General features: G+C 39.0%; 1 protein-coding gene across 2 annotated transcripts; it reads right to left on the reverse strand.

Annotated features, from left to right (window-relative positions):
• Positions 1-6383: 6383 nt before the first annotated feature.
• On the reverse strand, positions 6384-26032 carry chka (choline kinase alpha). Of its 2 annotated transcripts, none has more exons than XM_018704124.2 (12): positions 25564-26032; positions 24710-24818; positions 22085-22138; positions 16814-16927; positions 16489-16622; positions 14865-14969; positions 14428-14486; positions 14257-14344; positions 12042-12150; positions 11847-11953; positions 11651-11732; positions 6384-10433 (listed from the first exon to the last, which is right to left on the reverse strand). In XM_018704124.2, the coding sequence occupies exons 1-12, from the start codon at positions 25794-25796 to the stop codon at positions 10374-10376; spliced, it is 1254 nt and encodes a 417-aa protein (XP_018559640.1). In that variant the 5' UTR covers positions 25797-26032; the 3' UTR covers positions 6384-10373. The 2 variants fall into 2 exon arrangements, with proteins under 2 accessions (XP_018559640.1, XP_018559641.1); XM_018704125.2 differs by lacking the exon at positions 25564-26032 and adding an exon at positions 25278-25512.
• Position 26033: the final 1 nt, after the last annotated feature.

Below are 26033 nucleotides of genomic sequence, written 5' to 3' on the forward strand. Positions count from 1 at the left end.
TAAATTTGAAAGGATTAAGACATAGTGGCTGCAGAAAGTGTTCAGGATCCTTCACTTTCTGAACACTGGTTGTCTTCTTTTAAAGAACAGTTCTCCTGTTGATTTTGTCTCAGTGCTTTTTGTTCTTTCACTTGCCACATGTTTTTGAGTGAGTTTTTGTGAATATGCATCACCTGTAACTCTTTTATTGTGCAAGCCAAGTTCACAACAAGTTAAGACTTTTTGTATACCTTTTTCCTTTTAGTCATTACTACAACCGGCAAGAGCCTTTGGCATTGACACGCCTGCTAAACTGCTGTCAGAGAAACCAACAGCAGGGCCAACTTTCCAAATGGATCAAAAAAGTGTACAAAGGTCATATAGTTTTTACCATGCTAAGAAGAGGTGTATTGTGTGTAAAATCATAACAAACCAACATTGTGTCATGTTACCAAGTCCTTGGTATTCTGCATAGGATTGAAAATTTGTGGTGGGATGTCAAGACATGTATGACATCAAAATATTACAACACGAACACAGCCTGGAGATGGGTCACCTTCTCGATATGTCTTCCAGAGGTAACAGTTAGTCTCATGACTTGGGGAAACAAGGAAAACACTGGCCTTCTGATGACTGGTCAGTTTCGATGTGACTAGACAGGTTAACAAATGTCTTGGGTGCTTTGATAAACATTAATGACTGGTTGTATATCACTATAAAGAATTTATAAAATGGTTAAAAAATACTGAAAAAAATGAATTAATGAAATGTTTTCAATCAAAGAGAATTCAGTATTTAATGTTTAATTGTAGAGTATGGAGCTAATTCCTTTTTTGTGTATTTGATTGTTTGCAATCACAGAACACCATCAACAAACTAATGGTACCTATCAAACAAATACACAACATGTTTCTAATACATAATGATTCAAATACAGCATTTCTTAAAAGCACAAAAATATGTCCTATAAAGACAAAGAAATTGTGTGACTTTTGTCACAATCTTTCCATTATAGTTGTGCTTAGGATTTTCTGAACGGCCTGAGTAATTCTCCCTCCACAACAGAAGGTGGCGCTAAGAGTCAGTTTAATTGTGCCAGGGGACTGAGCAGAGCAGTCCGGGTACATTTTGCATTTGTAAACTGCATTAGTTTGTTAAAGGTGTTTTGTATTTGCAAACCTCAGTGTGTTCGTTACTGAATCATATAACATTTGTAAGACACATATAGTTTGTTTGTTAAGTTTTGTCAGGAAATTAGATCCATTGTATTAAGGTTAACTGTGAACACAGAAATTTACTCCTACCCTGTCCTGTACATGAGATGGAGGGTTGGAATAAACATCCTCTCAGAGCAGGAGGGAATCAGCCTCCTGAGCAGATGTGGCACTCAGGAATGATGCTTTGAGATAGCGACCAGCTGGGGAATCTTGGTTGTTAATGTGGCCTTGAAATAGCTCAGTGAACTCTAGACAGTGTAACACAAATCTTCAACCACGGAAACAATTGGAATTGGTGATGTACTCAGTAACCACTTTATTAGGTACACCTGTACTAAAGGATACCAAATATATGCAATACAATGCAAATGGTCACAAACTACAAGAAGAAGACCCCCCACCCTGTAAACAGTTCTAGCCAAAGAGATGAACAGCAACAGTCAGACAGGGGTGCATGCCCTGCCAGTGGAAGAGAGGACACCACTGACATTTAGCCCACATGAGGTGAGACGTTCCCTGCGTACTAGCAGCTCAGGCAATGCAGCTGGACAGATGGTGTACTGGGACATGTCTTGAGTGACAGTGCTGATCAGCTGACTCAGGCTCTCACTGACATCTGTAACCTCTCCTTGTCCTCTACCGTTGTCCATGCTGCATGCTTTAAATCATTAACTGTTCTACCTATCCCCAAACAGTCTGTTGTTAATTGTGCTAATGATTACAGGCTAGTGGCACTCCAATCCATAGCAGCCAAATGCCTGGAGAGGCTGATTTTGTCTCACATTAAAAGCTCCATTCCTGTGACGATGGTATTTCCACTGCTCTCCATTCAGCTCTGGATTACCTGAAACAACCTGACAGCTGTGCTAGGATGCTCTTCATCAACTGTAGCTCAGCCTTTAATACTATACTTCCTGATAAGCTGATCATACTATACACAATACTACACTTCCTACACCTCATGCACTCTGACCCTGAATACAGGAGGACAGCAGGATTGTGTTCTGAGGCCATTCCTCTACACCTTCTTCGCGCAGGACTGTGTCCCTGCTTACCTCTCCAATTCCATTATAAAGTTGGCAGATGTCACTGCAGTGATTGGGCTGATACAAAGAATGATGAACACTATACAAAGAAGACTGTATACATGGTGCAGTAATCACAACCTGTCACTCTGTATAAAAAACAACAAAGTGATCACTGACTAAAGAAAAGTAAAACAGACAGAACATGCCCTGCTCCTCATAAATGGAGACGAGATTTTCAGTTTTCATGGATGTGCATTACAGAGGAGTCCAGTTGGACCATAAACACCTTTGTCATGATAAAGAAAGTCCAGCATCCAATCAAAATACTAAAAAGAATTGGTCTACCCAAAAACTACTTGGGATTTGTACCGTAGCATATGATTGGGACCCATCTACTGGACCTGGGCTCTATCTACAAATCATGATGGCTGTGGTGGGCTCACAGTATCATAACCTGAGCCACCACATGTTTAACCTCTCTCCATCTGGAAGAGAATACAGAAACATTGCAACTTGGATTTACAGGATAAAAACTGTTTCTGTATTTATTTTGTTATATGAACTATGTACTGTTATATGAGATATGTATCCAGGAGTATGTTGGACAACTCCCAGGTGGCACCAGACAGATAGGACCTGAACTCCACTATGGAGACCTGGATAGATAGCAGACTACATTATGCACACAAGAGGCAGAAGGGAGAAGAAACAAGGAAACCACACACACAGACAGAGACAGAGACATCAGTAGAGCATATCATCAGGGGGAGAAAAACAATAGGTGAGGCTGAATCTCCAGGAGAATGAGACACCAACAGCCATAGGAAAGAGGGAGGGCCCAGGACTGCACATAGCGTCATGTGCTTGAGGGACAACAGGTCAATGTGGACTACTTTACTTGTAAAAGCAGGAAGAAGTTATCAGGAAGTGACCTCTGTTCCCACATGTTGCTATAGAAACAGCATGTACTCTCTTGAAAAGTATCTGCATATTGACAACAGTGTAGTGACAACAAAACAAGGTTTAATAACAAGGGATACAAGAGTGCACAATACATTTTGTCCATTATTAACAATAAGCAAAATAAACACTGAAAAACAAAATAACAAAATAATAAGGAAGGCTAACACACACAAATGCTCTTTTCAGAAATCATGGTTACTGTAGTAAACACACAGCAAATATTGTATATTACGTATTGCAAATAACATATGTAATATCTCCGTAAGAGGTTATTGAAATAGGTTTCTTTTAGTCCTATCTGTTTTGTATCTTAGGTCTGATGAACTTAGGAGCCAATACAACAAAGGACAACACTATCATGTGTGATGCAGACCTTGCATGAAAGCATCAGGCACACTCAGAGTTATAACTCTGAATGCTGGCCATCTCTTGTTTTTGAAATGTGAAAACCTTTCAGATGGCAGTCTCATTCAGAGGTTTGTTGTTGAGCAGGACCAAACAGAAAAAGATTTTTTGATGCCTTGATCCCTTGTGATGCATCTTCCCTCAGCAATCCAATGCCCCTGGGCTTTCCAAGATTCAAGGGCTAACAAGGTATGACAGAAGATGTATTTTCTTTCACACAATTCTTTGATAAATAAAAACAAACGACTCATTCTAAAATAAGCATTTCATTTCACTAATCCAGGTTCTGAACTGTTCAGGGTGTACCCCACCTCTCACCCAGTGACAGCTGGGATAAGCAATATAGATAATGGATGGATGGATGGATAAGCCAAGGTCTCGTGAACCACAGTGACCCACAAACTGGTGAAAACCTGTGTTACTGTGATAGCAAAATGACAAAAATATGCACATGAGCTTGGTTAAAGCAAGTTCATTTGAAGTGCAAAACTGCACAGTAGACCATAACCTCTGCTGCTTTTGGCATGGCTATTTACAGTGTAAAATTTATATTGCACCATTCTTTTTTCAGAAGAATGATGCACCAGATACTGGGCAGAAACAATATGTGAAGATATAAAAATGCAAAATTGTATTTAATTGCCTGAGTGCATCAGTATGTTGCCATGAAATTGTAAGAATTGAAAGTTGTCACAGTTTTAAGTCTTTACATACACAAATAACTGGAGTCCATCAGCATAATTGACACAACCCCAACATGTTTTAACAAGATATCCATTTTCAAAGAGCTGTTTTCCTACAGCCTACCTGAGTGCACTGTGCACACTCTAGTTGACCTTTCTCTCTTCTCCTGTTCTGATAAACCTGTCTGAATGCTGTGCCTGTGTGTATATTTGTGGATCCATGTGGTGGAATTCTGCTTGCTGTGAAAAACACAAAAACACACAAAGTAAGTTTTTCCCTCACAGTCTGTATATTATTTACCAAAAACACAACTGCAGGCAAGTCACATAGATGTAAACAAGCAACTTGCCTGGGCAACAGCCCCAGCTGACCATACCAACCCTTTAGCCTCCCACTACTCTTTGTCTCTCTGTTAACATTCCTCTACACTGCATTCTTGCCACCCAGTCTGTCTCTGTGTCAGCACTGGACACCAAGGCCTCAGTATAACTGTGTGTGAAACTCTTCCTTTTTGGTTTACAAGATGTTTAACTTTTTCAAACAATGATCTGTATCATCAGTCAAGGATTTCATGGTTATTCTTCAGGAGGTCAAATCCAATGCAAATTCAACCAGTATCATACAACTGTCCTTGTGTGGTTCACAACACAACCATTGCCCACTTATGTCTCTCATATGGGTTTGCTAACAAAGGTGTTCATACTATACACAGAAAGAAAGAAAGAAAGAAAGAAAGAAAGAAAGAAAGAAAGGAACAATTCCAGCCTCCAGGGCAGTCAGCAGTGACCTCTGTCCCTTCCCCCAGTCTCTGCTTGCTGTGAGTCTGCATTCCTTTCCATATCAAACACAACCATAAACACACACAAGCAGTTACAACACTCCTTCGCCTTTTACCTATCACCTTTACTTCTTCTTTGCCCTTCATTTCTCTCTACTTCTATCTCTCAGTGTCAAGAATCTTTAGAAAGGGAGTTTACTACCGCAACTTCATCTCTCCACACATTTTACAAAAAAAGTTTTTCATTTCACAGCCATTGGTCCAGTGAAAACCAAGGAGTGCTTTACACTGGAATGTGTCTATGTAGACCGGGAATGTGGTAGCAGTTTTAATGTTGTAGCATCATTAGTGATCGATTTTGTTGTGTCACAAACATAAAAAAAAAAAAAAAAACACATTGAACCAAGCTGACAGACAAATAGTCACCACTATATAACTAGCTTATTAAGTTGTCATAGGTAGTGTTTTAGCAGTAGCTTACTTAAATTCACTTTCTTGTCAAGTTAGATGAGAAGATTGATACCATTCCCATATCTGCCAGTAAATATAAAGCTACAGCTAGCAGCTGCTTAGCTTAGCTTAGAAACATGGAAACATGGGGAAAAGCTGGCTCTGTCAAAGGGTAAAAAATCCTTTTTCTGTTTAATCCATACCAGGGCCAAAGTTGTTGTTTTTTTGTTTGTTTGTTTGTTTTGTTTTTTGTTTTTTTTTGTGAGCATTCCACGTATATTTGTGTAAATCTGCATTGACTGCCCTGCTGTGTATGTCACTGCTGTCCTTAATGCAAACTCTCAGCTACAATTAAACAGGAAGATTATCCTCGTCTGGGGACCTCAGTCCTTGAAAAGTAGATTATAGCTTTTTTAGGGTTAAAACACACTGGTCTAGGCATCACCAAAGTTATTACAAATCCATCCTCTGGGAAGAATGAGTGTTGCGTCCAAAATGTGGCACTACTCCATCTGGTAAGATTATTTTGATGGACAAGTAAAAATATTGTTGATGGCTCTATGTGAAAACTCAGGGGGCTGACAACGCCTGAATGCTTCATCCTCTGAGGAAAATGTCTACGAAAATCTCATGACAATCCATCCAGCTGTTGAGATATTTATATTGGACCAAAACGCTGGCTCAACAGATTAATGCCATGTCCAGAGCCAGACTGCTGGCATAACTAAAAACTCTCTGCCACTTATGGTTACCAGAGTTGTCAAGTGAAGCCTAAACAATAGGTAATTAACGTCTGCGCTGTGTAAGAGCTTGACGAAATGGAGTTTTTATGTATCGATCCATGAAGTATGGAAATGTCCAAACAAAAGAAACCACTGGTAAATTTCTTCCTCTTTAATTTTTATTTGTGCAGAAAAATAAATATACAGCCAAGGTCATTTCTATGCAATTAATCTGAAACATTTTTAATTAAAAAGTAGGTTTTTATGAGTACCTACTGTATGCATTCAGTAAAGCTGCATAAATAGCAAAGGTTATCACTGTGAGTCACATGATAGTGTACTTAAGGTTGCCATCACAGAGCAGAATCTGCAAAAAATAAGCATATCACATGTGTATTACAACATGTACATTCTCAAGTTTATATTTGGATTATTTTTAATATTACATTATATTAGTGAATATTACATTACATTAATATTACATACTTTGCATTAAAAGTTTAAAGAGAAGTGAGTGTGTTTGTTCCCTGGGGACAAATTCAAATTTTATTGTAATTTAAAAATTTAGTCTGGAGTTTGGTTTGAAGTGTATGCAATACAGAAAATTAAGTAGCAAGTATGGAATGTACTGTAACTACAGATAAAGGTGTTCAATTTTATATAACAAATATTTTCAAAAATGTGAAGAAAAAGGACAACAATATTGAGACAGAAATAGCACACAATTAAAGGTCAGGGCAAATAATTTTCAAAATAAAAGACAACTTCTGAATAAGAAAACTACTAATTCAGGTTATGTAGAAGAAAGGATCACTGAATCGTACTTAAAAAAACTACTAAAACTAAAGTAGAGATTATTGCCTCATGAAGGCTGTACCAGTAACACTTTCAACAAGAATTTTAACAGCTGTATCATACAGTATAAGTATCTCAAAATAAAGATAAGACTATACATTTGCCATATTCCAAAAGAAATTTGTAAGAAAATACATTTGGATGTAGAATAAAACTAACATTTCAGCAACGTAAAAGCCATAGTTCTGCAACCCTCTAAATGTTTAAACATTGAAATACTCAAGATACATAGAGCATTTTTTGTTGTTGTTGTTGTTTGTTTTTTTTAATACTTTTTGCAGTCCTCCGATTCAAAAGTGCCACAGTAGACATTCAAACACTTCTGGGTGGTTCAGTTTAGTGTCATGATCCAGCTCAGTTCCCTTGGTTCTGTGTCCACTGGAAACTGTATAGCCATTCTCAATATGAGGTAAAGCCTACTGTACACTTCACAAGAGTCACATATTTATTTTGTTAGCTTTCATGCTAAAACAGAGTGACTCCCAAGTCAACAGGGAGCATACCCTGATATCCCTATAAATCTGCTACAATTAAACTGAAATGAATACAGATATGTATGCCAGCCTTTGCAGTGGTTATACAGCTTTCATTTGTAGCAGTGCAGTCACATGGCGTATTGCAGTGTTTTTCAGGTGCAGCTTTTCATGTATCTTTTCACAACAGTTTGACTATGGTGAACAACAGTAAAATAAGGTGTTTCAATATGGTTTTGTGAAATATTACACAGAGCAAGTGTTCAGCAATATCCTTGGTCATGGAGACACTGACTTTTTGAATTGGCTTTTGCTGTGACCCTACCCCAAACAGCTATTATCCAATCATGGTTTGGCAACTGCAACTAGGCTTAGCAGGCCTGTTAAGCTTTGGATTTTTCACATGTTGTGCATGAAGTTGTAGCAGGAGAAATACTCAACATTTTAAGACTTTGGAGAATGTTATTTGTTTTTAGTCTTTTTCAAAACCACAAGCACAACACAAGAACAAGTGTTTGAAAGGCACTGAAAAGTGTATGCCATTTTTTCACATATTGGGAGCTTTTAGCCTCAGTCTTTTAGCATATCATGTATGTAGCCATCAAGTGCACATTTAAAACTCTTTTTACAGGGTTCTCACATTAAACAGAGTTAGCTAAAAACATTAACAAGTCAGGTGGAGACAACATGTTTAACAAACTTATGGTGCGAACATTACCTAGCTAATTAGCTAGCTAACCACTGCTGATAAAAACTGCCAGTGACAGCAGTCATTACCATCTGCAAAATCAATGATCTCTGGTAAGAAATAACAAGCCTGCTTGTCCATCATTTTCTGATATCTAGGACCCATGTTTTTTATTGTTTTTTTTTTCCAGCACTTTCCACCTTTACTTAGACAGCAATAGCAGAGATAGTGGAGATAATGGAGAGACAGGAAAGGCAGGTGAGAGAGCTGTTTTAAGGATTCAACTATAATAGTACGCATCTAACCAGGTGAGCCACCAGCGTTCCCCAAGTTTAAAAAAAAAGACATAATTTTGAGTGATGACTTTGCTCTGTTTCCATTGTAAAGTGCGTATATTGAGAGGCGGAAGGCACGGGAGTGAAATGTCAATTTTAGGCTATGTTTGAAATCACCCCCTTGCTCACTTGTTCACAACTTCCTATATGTTGGACACTCAATCGTTTACTCGTGAAATCATTTTGTGTCATCACTGACAGCTGAAGAGATGCACAGTAGTTTTCACATCTAGAAAATATGGAGCAATGCATAAGGATTGCTTTGCAGAAAGTAGTATGCATGTCATGAACAGTAAATATCAATCAGTATACAGGGAGCAATTTCGGAGCTTTAGTCTTTTTGTTCATCAACATCGTCAATACGACCCTCCAACATGGGAAATGTGTGACAGTTGATTTCTATTATGGAAAAGCATTTGCTGTAATGTTTGACAGACTGCTATTATGGTGGCAAGCTGAGAAGCTGCTGTAGCTCATGGTCCCTGGTGTCAATTACAGTGTAAAGTGGAATCCTAAAAGGAAAACCTGTTTTTCACCACATGTGAGAAGTGCCAAACAAAGAAAATAAACTGAAAGTCCATATATCAAGGTCTCATTTGAAGGCAAAGTGAAGCTTGTGTTAGCAGCAGATGAAGAATACGTGTATCTTTGTATAATAGTGTTCTGTAGTTCTTGAATGTTTGGTGCACTTATAATGACTTGATGGGGTGAGGTAGAAATAGTCACAGTTTTTACTCATATCTCTTAACAGTTTGGGTTTGACAATGTAATTGACACCACTTACTTACAGTAAAAGCTGCACTTTACTAAATTCCCCTTTATCTTAGTATCCATACAGCTGTTAAGCTATAACTTATATTAATAAATGATCTGCAGCTGTGCTATATGTCACTGCTTTCTGGATTATGGGTCTGATGATGAGGCAAGCTGGCAGGAGACATTTGCGTTAAAAAACAGTGATGTCACCAAATAATCTATTACCACAAAAAGGAACTATTATCATGAGGTTTTCCTCAATGTAGTGATAAAATATAATTTTGAGCTTCCTAGTTTCCTAGAGAGCTTAGCAACAATTTCCTCTTTAAGCCATACAGAGGTGTGGATATACTTGTCCCATTCCATTATAAAAGCATACATCCAACAAACGTCTGTTAGCAAAAAAATAACAGGTTGAGTCACAGTTGATCATTTTAATGGCATTACTACTAAGGAAGCCACACAGAACCAGACCTAATTGTGATGGAAATACCTGAAGTTTGATGTCTTTGATTTTGATTTAGTGGAGTTTAACCAGCTGGAAATACAACAAAACTCAAACATAAATCAAACAAACAAGTGTGTACTATCTGGAAACGTAGACATCAGCCTGGCCTGCTGAACTAGTAATGATTCCTCCAGCCAGAAAATCAGTAACAGGTAGGGCCAGGTTACTGGCACACTGAAGTGTCAATTAAATCCACATCCTGCTCAAACCCCTGCGTTAATGATATCTTTCAAACGAGACAGAAGCTGAGAGTAGTTCTGACCAGTGATCTAGGTTAGTACAAGTCAATGTTTTTTTCTTTTTTTGGCTCTCAGGGAGTGTAAACTTTGAGCCACAATGGATTGTGGGGCACACTTTAAGCATCCTAGCCGCATGATCAAGTTTTGGCTTTGGTAAACAAAACACCAACAGTAGCCAGCAAATCCTCTCAAGGCAGCGAGTGGGAGTAAAGTGTGAATCTTCATCAACCTGTATGTCCTCCTTCTGCTGTTTGGCTGAACATGTTGTCAATCCATCCAATCATCTCTCTCCATTAGACAGCCCAGATCTTCTTCTGTTGGAAGTAGGCATCAAATCTGGCCAGGGCATACTCCTACAACAAAGTCCAGTATACATTAATATATATGCACAAGTGCAATTCTGACTAACATAAAATTCTTAAATAAAACATTTAGGGGAATGAAATTCCCTGTAGTAATTCACATGGTAAATTTAGTAATGTACATTTCCATACTACTAATTTCCATGTCAAATGGTAAAGTCAGAGGAGACCCTGGTACGACTCACAAAGTGTACGTTGACAGCTTAGAGCAATACAGGAGCAACAGTGTGGATGTGATGGAAATAGAGACAGGATGGAAATGAAGGGCTGAATAACACCAGACAGTGTGAGGCAGAACAGTGCCACTTGTGTCTGTTGGCCACTCCCATACTCTAGTGTCAGATAAACTCTGCCTACCTGCCTACAGCTGCATGCCTGTTGCAGTAATGTGTACAGCTAAAGGGGAATGACTGGTGTTATGGTGAGTTAATACAGGCTTGACAACACTGTCAGCAGCCCGGCAGGAGAGACACTCTGTGGTGCAGTCTGATTTCATAAGAAGCAATGACATATGCCAACTTTGTATATATGATTGAAAGACTGAAGTTTATTGTATTGAACAGCCAAATCTGATTCATCTGACAAAATTTAAATGCTATGAAAATATAGATTATCCTAGACTGAGTTTTAAACATTGAGGAATTGTTGCGTATGTGTTAATGGCAAACACACAACAACAAATTTCAATGGCAGAAGTTCAAGGAGGATTCGTACATAAATCTACACACATATTTTTTTAAATTGTGGAAATTATAAAAATCTCTGACTCTAATATATGCCTTTTTTAAAGCAAAGGCCTCAGGGAAATAAAAGTCCCAGCCAATAGATAATTTATAGTAGGTATAACACAGACAGTGAACTGGTGTTTTGTCATGGTTTTTATCCCTTTTTTTAATGTGCTTGTTTTGTGATTTTTAAACTTGGCAAAGTGGTAATTTTATGTATTTAACATTAAATCTATAACACAATGTGTGCAAAAAGTGAAGGGGTCTGAACTGTGTCACACAGAATGCTCTGACAGCTGAGACGACCATCCTGTCTGTGATGTCTGTCTGCTATTCTGTCAGACTCACATGGCAGTCTGACCTGACCTGCTCTGACATGTTCTTAACACAGTAAATATTGACACTGCATCACTCTCCTGGACAATATTGCATATGTTTTCACACAAACACATACTCACAAAAAGTAACAAAAATTTTACTCACCAGGTATCCGAACTTGATGGTGGAGAGCCGGGCCTGGATGATAGACCACAAACCCCAAAAGAAGTGGGATGCCAGGGCAAATCTACATTCAAAAATATACAAACACTTTGTTTTGTACTTGTTTTACCTTTCTATTGTCTTAACTCGTATTGAGAATGTCATGTCAACATATACCGTGTCCTATATCTGAGCTCACCTGTTAACTTCTATATACAGTTCCTGCTTCTGTTTCGTTTGGTCCTCTTCACTCAGATTGTCAAACCCTCTGTCAGACTCACGCAGGTAGCGTTCAATGAAGTGGAGCTGCATAGAGACATAAGTTCAAACCAGTCAGCTGGTCCATAAGTAAAACCAAATAAATCTTACGTATGTATTAAGATATCATACACACCTGCTGGGCCTTTGAAGGGTAGGTCTGAGGATTGACTTTGAAGAAAGGAAACTCATCACAGTTGTAGTCATACATCCATTCACAGAAATGGTTGCCAATATCAAATCCCCTGTAACGTTAACAGAGGGAGAGAGACAGAAAAACAATTAGAGACAATGACCTATGATGCCTTTACATGAATCAGTACTGACTGCTTGACATCTCATGATGTCTATCACGGTTTTGTGTTACATAACTCAATGTGTGTGTTGTGTAATTTTGAATTGTATTGTTTTCATGACAATGCAGGGATGTTATTAAGCAGTCACTGTAGTTACGTGCGTAAAAGAGAGAAAAATTGTCTTACACAAGCGCAATTCTATAGCCTGTGTACACCTGGACTGATTGAAATAGGAGCGTATGTGTTCCATCATATGCAAGTGAGAAATGATCTGAAAAACACGGCTGAAATGCTTTCTGTGTAGACCTACCGTTCACAACCATGCCTGCAAGTTTGAGACTGTACATAGACACAGTGGTGCTTTGAGCTAAATGTGCTAATGTCAGCATTGCTTATCATGCTCACAATGAAAATATTAACACACTGATGTTCACCAGATGTAATTTTTGGTCATAGTCACCATTTTAGTTAAGCATGGATGCCACTGATGGAAATGTCATTAGTTCACCTATCAATGTAGACAGTAGGCTGATTTTCTGATCTGTTCCAAGTCTGATGGCAATCACTCTGACAGGTGTTGAAACATTTCAGTCTAGACCACAGTGATTGGTTGGACCAAAGTGGTGGACTGTCCAACCTGGTAATATTGCTATTATATTGCTATCCCGCTAGTGTGGCTAAAAATATCCATCCATTATCTATACCGCTTATCCTTTAAGGGTCATGGGAGAGCTGGGACCAATCCCAGCTGACACTGGGTGAGAGGCAGTCTATTTGGACAGATCGCCAGTCTATCGCAGCGCTGACATATAGAGACAACAGCCATTCATACTCACATTGACACCTCTGGGTAAGTTACAAGTTAAACAGGGTTCAAACCCAGAATCTTCTTGCTGTGAGACAACAGTGTTAACCACTGCACTACCATGCTGCCCTATTGACTAAAGATATGATGAAATATATTCATTACAATGAGTGGCACACACATCTGTCTTTAACACAAGCTTTGTTTCTATTCTGGTAAATAAAGGCCTTTATTTGAGACTTTCCAGAACACACGGACACTGCCTTAAATTTACACTTGCATGTTTATTTCCACACTGCAGGTAGGATAAAGTCTATGACCTGGACTCATTCCCTTCAGTTTCCACTTCTAACTAATGTCATGTTAATGACAAAAAAAAGAAAGAAATCCATACTATGTGTGTCTGTTTGTGGGCGTGTTGTTCCTGTCCATATATGTTGGCACATGTGCTCACGTGTTTGGTCTGTGTGTGCAGTCACTCATTTGTGTTTAGAAGGTCACATGGTCGCTCTGCAGCATATGAGAAGTCTTAAAGGGGCCATGCTGAGGGGAGTTGCAAGGGAGTGGGAATGTGTGGGAGACAGAAAGAGAAAGAGAGAGACTTTTGTCCGAGATCCACTGTGAGCTGAGGCCAGTGTGATCTAAGCAGTTCCCCATAAATGCGCCATTCAAGAATTCACACATCCTAACACATTTGATGTCATTCAAAGGTGCAGAAAATACATTTTTCTTCAGATGTGCAATCACAGTATTCCACTCCATTCTGTTAATGAGTCTATTCCCAGTCCTTTATGCATGTCATTACAGGAAATCCACCGCACCATATCCATTAGTGACAATGACAGGCCTACTTAAGGCCTTTCCTTTTCCTCCATCCTGTGCCTCCCCATTGGCCTGCCAAATTCTGGTTACATAACAGCTGCAGTGAATATTTCAACAGAGGGAGGTGGCCATGAATTATAACTGCTAATGGAACACAGTTACAAGGCAGGCTGCATTCTTTTTCCTCTTGCTATATATATATAATATTATTTCGTAATGTATTCTTGTTATTTCATGCTGACACTTTTACTTTATGCCACTTCACTGCTATAATCCAAGATACAACCCAACCTCGCCATTTAGCAGGCTAGGTTGAATAAATTAGGTTGTAGGTTTCATGGGATTTGTTAACAATGGAAATATATCACACTACTTATCCTTTGTGAAAAATTTGCTCCTCTTGAAATTTACCACAGCTGCCAACTTACCTGTAGTTGTAGCTGCTGTACTCAAAGTCAATGAGCATCAGCTTCTGTTTATCTGAGGTCTGGCGGTCCTTCAGCAGCAGGATGTTCCCTGAAAGCAGTACACACATTTTTTAATGAAAGAGAAAAGCAAAGGTATAGCATAAAGGGGCCACTGATGTCTACATGTTTTACCTTCTTGACAGTCATTGTGGCAAAACACTACAGGAGAGTGGGTGGACTCCAGCAGAGACCTGAACATACACAGAAAGGTCAAAAATCAAAGGATCAGTAATCAGCAGAGTTTAAGGAGATCTTTGTGCATCTTCCTACTGTAAACTGACCACTGTGGTCAATATTAATATTAATCTCTGCTTCAATTTATGATAAAGCTATTTAAAACCTTAATCTCAAATAATCTCAGAGCAGGTATTTCCAGGTAGAAACTCTGCAAAAGTTCTACAGAGACAACAAATGCTGGTCTCTTAAAAGGTCATACGCAGTGGGTAATCTGAGATTTTTCTGAGGTATACACCCTCAAGGGACCTACACATTTTGTACATTCTGTTGCAGAACAGGGGATTGTGTGAGTGAGTGAGAATGTGTGTGTGTGTGTCTGTGCAGGTCCATACTTGAGCAGATCCATTTCCTGTGGCAGGTTGTAGCTGAGCAGACGGTTAAAGCGATGCAGCTGGGATTCTCTGGTAAAATTCAGCCTCATCACTTGGCTCAGGTACCTGGTGAGAGCATTACACACACATACAGTGACTCTGCCTTTCTCTCAAAGACATTGTATCTCATATATGATGAGGAACAGTGTGAGTGTTCTCAAATTACATTTAATGTCAACCTGACTCATCTTTACAATCAGTGAATGAGAGTCAGAAGTGATGATGACCTCACTGGGACTAAAGACAAGATATTTGTGTGTGGATGTTCATTCATTCTTCTACAAATACAATAACAATAAATTATTTAGAACAATTATGTATTCATTTGTGATTGTAAAAATAACAATGTTTATTTGAACCAAATATTAGTTTTACAAATAATAACAGTTTATATAATAATAATAGTAGTAGCAGTAGTGACAATAACGTAGTAACTGTAGTATTAGCACCAGAAATAGCCTTAATATTAAAAATACAAGTAGATGGCAAACAAAAAGTGGGAATAGTAGTAGTCGCGCTTGAGCTAGCTGTTGCAGTAGACACTCTTTCAACAGTGTGCGTGTGCAAACAATGTGTGTGTGTGTGTGTGTGTGTGTGTGTGTGTGTGTGTGTGTGTAGGAAACAGAAAGCACACAAAAGATGTATGGTTTATCCAGTGAATTGGAGGGACAGAAAGGTTATTCTGATCTGCTCTCTTTTTCTCAAGAGCTCCTATTTTTGAAGAACTATTTTGTCAGTTACTTTCCTTCTCAAATAAAAACTAATCTTTTCAGTCATAAAATGATAATCCCTCTGGGTCTGGGTCCACTTGCTGTTGACCTACCAAATTTCAAGGCCAAAACAGTATATGGAGATAGAGGACTCTAGCTGATCAGCTGAGGAATTTAACCCACCCACATACCAATTCCTGAGCAGATTTTGCTGTGGCTACAAGGATTGGGCTTCTCTAAAAAAATCAATTCCACCTTTATTAAACAGTTAAAACAGTTTTACTAGACATAATATTACACAGCCCAGATTATGTCGAGTCCTACTTTCATCTTATGATCTTCAGCTGAAAAAAAAAATCAACAATAAATTTGAGTAAAATTCCAGATAAACCAATGCTACATATCATGTTTTGGAATCCTCATTCTTTTCTGACATGGAAATTTACCAAATTAGTCATGTGGCAATACAAATGAGCAGTGTTTGTATTACGTAATCTGGGAAGTGATAAACCAGTTCTTAAGTATGTTCAAAGAAAAGTGGACCAGGACAATGAACTTTTACCACCACTCACTGACAAACATTGCACAATGTAAACCATGTTAACTAACAAATAAACTTGAAAGTAATTCAGACGGAGGTGCATTATGATAAGCCAATTATCACCTCATTCTCGTCGATAACTAATCAGTGGTGTAACATGATATCTTGGGATAAAAAAACTTGACTGAAGACCTTTTTCGAAGCTGCTCAGTTAATTATATAGTGAATAGGTAGAATCCATGACACAGACAGAATGGGCTTCCCAATGTACTTGAAGGTGAGACAGTATAGAACATAAGGCAGGGCAGTGCAGGACAAGCCTTAGTTGACTTACTTGTCCATGGTTCCAAACAGCCACTTCGGTTCCTTATTGAAGGGCATTCTCATTCCATGAAACTTAGCCATTTTCTCTGCAACCTCTGATGAGATGCTGGGGTCACTTAACTCACAGGTGTCCAGTTTACGGCTCTGTCAACAGAATATTGTAAGTGTTTATTTTATTTGTAATCATGATTTTTAGTAATCAGTATTTTAGTATTTAGTATTTTGTGTGCATAGGGTGTTCTTGTTATTTTGGCCACAGTGTTGAAAATTATCATTCAGTTATACAAGTCAACAACATACAAAAACCTGTGCATATGAACAAATAGTTGACTTACAGGGACGTACTGCTCCAGTCGACCCTGAGGAAAAATACCATAGAGTTTAGGGCCCAACTCCCTCTCGGCCAGGATCGCAAACATCACACTCTCCAGCACCATGGCCTCGGCACCCTGAAAAAATACAACAGAAAGAAACTAAACGGCTCAGAATTTAGTTTGTAAGCAGTCTACACCACCAGTACCCACCCATCAGTGCTGTAAAATGCAATAAGAGCAGAATGAGAAATGAGAAAGTGCTTCCTCTGGTCACCGAGTCTGGAAACATCAAAGTTAGAGTGATGTTTGGATCGAGAGTTAGGAATGACACAATTCTCCTGTTAGCCCCTTTCAGACACTAAATCTGTAACAGTGCCTGGTTTCTGTTAAAGTAACGAATTTTAGATTTTTGAGCATGGGTCTCCAAAAGACTGAAGCAGAATTTGAAAAAGGGCAACTGTCAAGAGATATGGAAGATCTACAGACCCGTGTGTGTCTGAAAGGAGCTTAAGTGGAAATCCTGGGGTGATGAGAAGGAGAAGGATGGAAGACTTCGAAAGAGGAGAAAATGCTGTGGTTAGGGTTATTTGAGTTCAACTGTCAGTGGTGAAGAGAACATAAGAGGTAGATTAAAGCTTCCAGGAAGAGTTGGCACACTGTATGTACCGGTCATTGTTGAAATTGCTGAAGCAGAGAGGACAGCCTTGTCTTTCTCCCTTTATCTTAAAGACACACAAAATTCACACACCAAGACATGTAGTCTGGAGCCCAACAGGGGCTCAAGGTTAACTGGGGAATCTCTCTAGCCAACACAAACATGTGTCCTGGAGCCTGAAAGACTAAAACTGTGAGCTGACTTCTTGCCGACTTGATTCTGCCTCACTCTTTTGTGTGTGCGGAGAAGACAGAAAACCGGGCTTCTCATCAGATAGACAGGAGGTCATTAGCAGAAGAGAAGGATGACTGACTAATTAACAGAAACCAGACAAAGTGAGCAGGCTTTTTTATTCTCTGGGACACTGAAACTCAGATTAGGAAAGCTATATTTCTACTAGTATATCTCAGACTGTGACTTGACATGAAGACACAAATAGGTTCACTGTTTTTTTTTTTTGTTTTTTTTAGCTAAGCACTGGTAAAGAGAGCAGAAAGTTAAGAATAAACTACATCTAGAGTTCTTGATCAGCTCCACCTACCCTAAATGTAACTATTCTGTAAACAATCATTTTAATTGCTTGATGTGGTAGTGATGAACCTTTCGGGCCCAAAGAAAACGTCTCTGCTGAGCTAACTTTAATGTATTGTGGGAATGTGGCACAAAATGAGTCCAGTGTGGACGTGGTTAGAGTGCCTCTGTAATATGAATAATCTGAGTTAATTCAGATGATGTCATGTAATGTTAATCCATGAACAAGAAGTCTTCACCATGTCATCATCACAAATGCTTTATGCGGTGTTTGACCCATTTTTAATCATTTCTTAATTGACTGCACTCTGTCATGGTAAGAGATTCTGTCTGCTGAAAATAAATGAATGCTGTTAAAACAAATATTTAGACCAAAGCTACATACACTTGCTTCCAGGATGTCATTTCCCCACTGTCATTAGGATGTTAGGTTTTCTTAATCATACTACAGTGTGCTGCACATAAATGTATCCCTAAATGGTTGCTGTAAAAAGCAGTATAACATTTTAACCCTGAGTGAAGAGCCTTCAAATAAATTGCTGCAGAGACACAGATTTGGATCTGAGTGCCGGTCTTTGGCTACAAGCCAGGGAATGTGTTTCATACTGACCATCCAGCAGGAAGCTAGCTCAACGAAAACAATACTGGCCACTTTGTGACCTCCTAGTTGTTACACAGTTTTGAACCATGCTGTATACATATTTCTCAAAACAAAACAGTACTGAGGCATCGACAGAGAAGCTCAAAACTTAACTCTGGGCACTGATGTCTGTTGCTGGAGAGTGGTCAACAAGAAATTTTAGGCAGCATCTCATGAATCTCTTTTCGAAGGGGACAACTTGCTAGAAATGGATGGTAAGATCCATGACATCATAAACTGTTGTCAACCAGTTGACCTGTATCCCTGTTGGTAAGTCATCTGTAAAAATCATTAAATCATTAATCTGCAAATTATTTTCTTATTTAATAGGAAATTAATTACTCAATTAAAAAATGAGTATGCAATGAATGGTAAGAAAGAAAAAAAATGATGTTATTTTCTATTATTTTCAAGAACTGAGCTCTGTCATCTGCAAAAATCTGCACTTTCATATTTGATTATATATGGCTAATTAAGGACAGAATCTTTAAAATTTTCCCACTAGGTCAGTATAAGAATATTGGGAATTATAACATTGGCATACAAGTAGTTTTTTCAGCAGATCTTAACCTGATCAATTCCATACTCCACAAGCCTATCGCCCCATCTGCAAAATGTTACCATTTGCATTATGTCACTGATTCAAGGACACAGTGAACAATCTAGAAATGCATCCTGAACGAGTGAAACATCTATCTCCTGAACAGTGTGCAGCACATTCTGCTTCTTTCCCAGGGTGTTTGCTCACTGAATACTCCCAATGGTTATGTAATGCCTTATCTGCAGACTGCTGATCACAACCAGTTTAAAATCTCCAACGTGAATTATCCACATTACCATAATCATCTTGACACACATACAGCCAGACAATGGGCCAGCTGGCAGCCTAGAGCACAGCAAAGATTCAAACTGCTGCGGCGTTGGTTTATGAGATGTATCACTTCTCTCAAGTATTTCAGTACATCATCTCAGCTATCATTGTCATACTGACTCAAATCCACAGCATCCAGCCTGCATATGGATTTCTGTATGTTCAGAGCTTCAGTTGGGTTGCTCTAACCTACATTTGCCAGCCCAGCAGCCCTCGATCAACCCCTCTGTCATTTCCTCTGACCTATTTTAAATGTTCATGTTTGTATTATCGGCCTGTTTGATTTGGCTCACTCTCCCAGACGAGACTTCCACTTGTTCAAAAGTTAATTTTCAACAAGCATTTGAAAGCACCTATTGGAGAGCATCTGAAGTTTTGTTGTTTTATACAATCACAATAAAGAGTCTATTCTATTCTATTTATTCAAGTGACTGGGCTCCATCTTTGTGTCCAGTATGCAGTTCACATAATACATCCATGGTTCAGACAGAGGAATTTCCACTATTTTCTTCTTTTTGGGCAGGATCCAGAAACTTCCTGCAGTAAACTGAAAATCCTTTTTGAATGAATAGGAGGTCCCACTCTCTCTGTCATTTCAACCCCTATTACATTCACTCTGACAGCTGATGTAGTCTCTGGGATCAGGTTCTGTTCTGTTTTGATTACATTTAAACCTTAATGTTCAGATATGCTCCCATATCAGTGCTTATCCTCTGCTCTGAGATATTTAGTGACTGGCCTTGGAGTGTTGCAGCAGGAGTACCGTGAGCTGCCGACAGCTGACTCTTTAACCGCAATACTTCTGTTATGTATGTCAGTAATCCCATAAGGGGACAGAGTATTAAAACAGACCGGTCAAATCCATCTGAAATAAACAGAGCCAGTGTTACACCTTTGTTCCAGGTATCTGTGTACAACAGTGTTAAAGGACAGTGATAAGGACACTTACTGCACATAGGTAGATAATATACTTGGTAAAATAGGTAATATAACAGACATAGGTAATATATCATCACATGCATGTAATCTCAAAACTATTATCAGTCAAGCTGGTACTGAATTCTTGAGGCTGATCTCATCATTGGGTTACTATATCTGAGTTCAAAATACCTGATAACGATATATTGACCAATATATTTTTAAACAGAAATACAACATAAAGAAACATTCATTCATTATCTATACTGCAGGTACCAATCCCAGCTGACTTGACAACAGGTGCAAAGAAACAAAGAATGGGGCTAATAATGAGAGTGGGTGGAATTAAAAGTACACTTCAGTTTATACCATGACCACTATCAGATGGTTTAACTAGACACCTACGACTTATGACATATGTGTTGTGTGTCTATATGTTAAGTGTTTTTTTTACCCCCCACATCATCCATTGCAATCATGGAAAGTACAACTTGTTGTACTATCCTTTATATAATGTACTCTTCCACAGCACTAATTTAATATAGCTATGTTATACTCACCACTCTACTGCCATGTATTTACAGATACACTGTTTTAATACTGCCTTTTAGCACTAAGTTACTGGCACTAAAACTCAGCATGTCCTGCAGATGTTTCAACCTAAAAGTCTACAAAACAGCAGGGATAACAACCTTTGAGCACCTGGAAGGCTTTTAATGTGAAACATCTGCATGAAGTGTTGAGTTTTATCTATGCTTTTTCTACAGAAATAAAAGAGTACTAGTAAAGAGATAAACTGGATAAAATCATTGTCATGTAAGTTTATTTGTCCACTGCACAATGTCCTGCTCAGTGCATATATGGGACACTTCAGTAACTAAATGTGAGGGATATTTATCAAAAAATCTTATGTTATTTTTTTCTGTTAAATCAGCTGATATATGCATCAGTTGGGCTCTAGTCAGTATGACATAGTTCTGTTGTACTGATGGATCTTACCTCAATGACATCAGCCTCATAATGTGAGGTTCAAGGGTCGTAATCACATGACATGATGCAGAGTGAGGGAACTTCTAGGTCATGTGGGTGGGTATAAGGCTTGGCAATGCCTCAGGCTGCCAGCAGTAGCTCTCTGAACGTACTGCAGTAATGTTGTTCAAGGTCCTTTTAAAAGCTGTATCTAATAATGTCTGACTTGGTGCATGCAGTCTTGTGTTCCAGATAGAATATCCTCAGTTGAACTTTGCTGTTGAATTCAAACCAGATGAGCTCATTTTACCACAATAATAGTCTTTTAATCAGGTTTGTTTGATGTATAAGCTGCCTCTGCTGACTGAAATCTGTGACTGTAGAATCGTCCAACACAGTCATGCGGTCAGGGTTGGGGGGGGCACAGGTGTTACATCAAAAATCAGAAACCCAAGGGGTTACAGAGGTTCAGCCCACTCTGCGATTCCCCTGAAACAACTGTTGCCTGTGGAGATCAGAAAACTCTGGCTGGTTAGAATGAAACCCCGTCTCAACAAGAGAGTTCAGTAAGAGGAGACTTTAGGGAAGCAAAAGAATGTTTTCAGACATCAGGAGGCTGAACAGTGAGATGGTGAATGACATGGTGACTGAATGGACACTGGGTGACACTCTGCAAAGATACTGGTCTCACCATCATTGGTTACTTACTTGGAAGTGATTTTCTTTGTTTGATTGTTGGGAATCCCCTTTATTACAGGACATCTATCAACAAAAGAAAAAGGAGAGAACTATCCATGAATACACATGAAGCTGCCCATGAGTGCCAGACATCAAAATCTAGCCATGCCCGCAGTGCATACAGTACAGTATGAGCTCAAGACACACCAAGTTTTTTGGACATGACAGTGCAGAGGATTTTTCAAACTAATCACAGTGTTCCCCTGACTACCTGCTTAACACAACAGCCAGAAAGAGAAAGCAGAAACAGAAGCCAAAAACAGTAAAAAAGAAGAGGTTACCTCTGAGTAGAAGAGATAAAACTATTCTCTATTACCAAAAGCCTGCTGTTGGATTTGTTCATTTGGTGTATCTTCTCATTTTCCGACATGCTATTCACATATCTTCATTACTGAGAAACACTGGCTCCAGTGCAGTTAGGGTTTGTTTAATCATTAGTACCTGTGCACTCTGACAATGACATCTGAGTTCCGTAATCATATTAGCTTTCTGATGGGACATCACTAATTCCTGAGAGACGGCTCTGTCATGACGGAGATGGCGGCAGTTGCCTTGGTGAAGGACACAGCGCTTTTGCTCTGTCAGACATCCCAAGCAATAAAAGCTAACAGCTTATATGCCTATTAGCAATTACCCTGACTTTAGTTAATACTTAATGCAGGTCTCATCAGGCCAGTATTAAATGCACATATGAAATGAATAATTTGCAAAATGACAAATTTAAAGGCTCAGAAAGCAAGAAAGTGACCAGCCCAGACTGCTGCATCTGTGTTTTGACTTTGTCTTTTATTTATCAGAGCAAGCTGGAACAAACAGCATGTGTTAGAAACAACGCCTCAAATGCTGAAATCATTTAAAAGAGAGTTTTTCTTCTCCACTGTCGTCAAATGCTTATCTCAAGGTACTTTACACAATGAAGTACCTTGAGATAATATATGTTGTGATTTGGTGCTATATAAACTGAGTGAAATGCCAGCAGGAGAAACGGTGTGAAACTGTGGAATGATTGCTCTGAAAATGTTAAAACATGTTGTATTCAAAAAACTTTATAAGAATAAATTAATTGTGAAATATATTATGGAAAGTTAAAACTAATGTGACAATACTAGAAACAGCAGAAATGTTATATTAATAATCATATTAATAATCTGTGCCAGTTGTTGTCATTAACCTGATTTAGTGATATTTATGTCCATATAAAGTGAGAAAGGTAGGTGTTAAAAAGCTTTAGCTTCAGCCTACACCCCTTCGGTTTGTTACTGGAAATGTAAAATTTTAGTTTTTGTCTTTTCACTTTGTTTTTTGTTTAGTGAAAAAGAACCAAATAAAGACTTCAATCAATTATTATGTGGCGTTTTCAGGAATCTTGTCCAAATGTTGTTAAGTCCTCGACCTCTTGTCACTCAACACCTGCAGGTTAAATCAATCTGCAGCGGGTGTGATGGTGACTGAATTGTTATCTTTAGAGTAGTTCTGTTGCACTTAGCAATACTGCAGAATGTGTCTGCCCTAGAGGAAGCTGAGATCATGAACTCTGGACAGACCAGCCACGTCACTGTAGGAGATACAGCTATCTCTCTGTGTTAACTGCAACCACCATGGAGCTGCAAGATTGCACATAGGCTTATAACTTTCCTTGTTTCTGTTGTATCTTTTCAGCTGAGCGAGCTGTAAATATGCAGATTCATCCTCCAGCTCCTCTGTTTGTCTGCTAGTTCAAAAATTCAGCTGACTTCTTAATGACAAGGAAACAAAAAGCAGGGATTCAGAAAAGAAAAGAGACAGACAGGAGAGGTCTTTCAGCACTTTGTTTTCCCTCCATTCTGTATCTTCCCAGTGTTGGCAGCCGGGTTTGAGCTATGTAAGTGTGTGTTACATCTTTGTATTAGGCTGAGATTTCAGAGATCTCATACTGTACCGTGTTTTTTGGTGGGGTTCACCTGGGAACAAGAGTGCCCAAGGCACGCTCCATTGGGAAGCCTACGGCAAAGAACACATGCATGTACAGCCATGGGGGTACATCACCGTACAACAATGGCTAACACGCACACTCACACACATACATACACACACACACGCGTGCGCATGAAGGCATAACTGCACATGCATACACTAACATAAGCATATGCAAAGATGCTACAGATGCACACACACACACACACACACACACACACACACACAAGAACAACCTGTGGTGGTGGCACTGTCATACCACACAGCTGTATATATAATCTTGTTTGTTTGTCTGCTTTCTGTTGTTATCATCTCAAGCAGTAAAGTAACCTGTGACCCCAATTACACATCATCACTGTGCTAAAGGCTGACAAGACATTCTTATAGTTTTAGTCTAAAGACAAACAGGGTATGATTTTTACATTTCTGTTGTTATTTGTCTGTTCCACTCAGCAGCACCTACAGTATCTACATCAAAAGCAGCTTAACTTCATTAATTACAGTGTAGTAACGACATAGTACTGAGAGAAACTCATTTTTCAGATACAAGACATTCTTGTGAAGAGTTTGACTAATTCTGTTTGTACAGTAGAACAGAGTTTAGCTGTTTGTCAGAGACAAGTGATCAGATGTGGCTCCCACCTGCAGGATGGCTCCATAGAGGCGCAGGAGGACGCTCCTTGGCTCGTCCCCAACAGTGTCCAGACTGTCAGAGAGGCTGCACAGAAACAGCTTGTTGCTCAGACCACCCCTGGAGGACAAACAGTCAGTCAACATGATTCATTATAACACAAAGGGACTTCTATTTTGTTATTATTCTCATTAACAATTTACTGTAAGTTCAGACTCCCTTATCTTTCTCAATTTTACATATGGTTTCAAAGAAGTTACTGAGGATAATACTGTAAATCTGGTATGGCTTCAATGTAACAGCTACATATTAGAACTTACTCAATCAAATCTTAACTAGCTCAGCTAATGCCTGCAAGCCATTGTTCCTTAACATCATTTGCTGTTATGACATCGTTTTTACAATAAAATCATCATCTTTAACAGTCCCTAAATGTCAGAAAATACCGAATTTTAAGGAAAAATCCAGTTTTTGTTGATAGATGTTGGTCTGTGGAATATGAATTAATAGCTACCCTGGAAACGCTGGAAATGAATTTAGAAATATTAAGTAAGAACTACTTTATTTAACAACTGATACCCCAGTAAAATAGCCATGTCGTCTCATCAGTGCCCTTGTTCCACTGTTCGCTGTTTAGGTCTATGCAGTTCCATGATTTGTGTGAGGATGACATCATTACTTAAGTCTGTCCAGTTTAAAGGGAGAGCGGGTCTGGTTCACATTTTGAAACTGAAGTGTTCAAAACGATACAAATACTCAATATTTAAGGCTTTTTGAAACAAGAGGGTACATGAAATATAACATCCTTAATACATTAGCTTCAATCAACCAATGTCCATCAAACAAGAAAATGAACACATTGTACCTTATGATGGTGATATGGAAATCGTCTTCATCAAGGCTTTTCCAGGCTCCATGAAGGAACTCTCTGCACCACAGATAAGCTTTGCGTTGGGTGTCCAGGTCGGGCTGATCGGGGCAGACCAGCTCCTTACAATCCTCCTGGGCGTCGGGCTGAACCTGCAAGGCGTTCTCGGTCACCAGCAGACCCAGCGACATAGAGGGAGAAGAAACCCCGTTGATAAATTTGGTTTTCATTTTGGTTTTTCAAAAGAAAAAGAAAGAAAGAAAACACAAATACTAAACGCCCCTCTCTGATTGGTGTCGTAGGGGAATTTATTTGGATAATTCGGTTACAAATGTCTTCTCTCTCAGTAGATACACTGGGGCGCTGTATGTTTTGTCTTTATTTTCAGTTGACAAAATGCGTGTCGCTCTTCGCTGAGAAGTCAGGGACCGAGAACAAAAACAGCACGCACACTGGCAATGACTGAA

This window comes from Lates calcarifer, linkage group LG10 (genome assembly GCF_001640805.2).
Source record: "Lates calcarifer isolate ASB-BC8 linkage group LG10, TLL_Latcal_v3, whole genome shotgun sequence".
NCBI classification, from domain to species: Eukaryota; Metazoa; Chordata; class Actinopteri; family Centropomidae; genus Lates; species Lates calcarifer.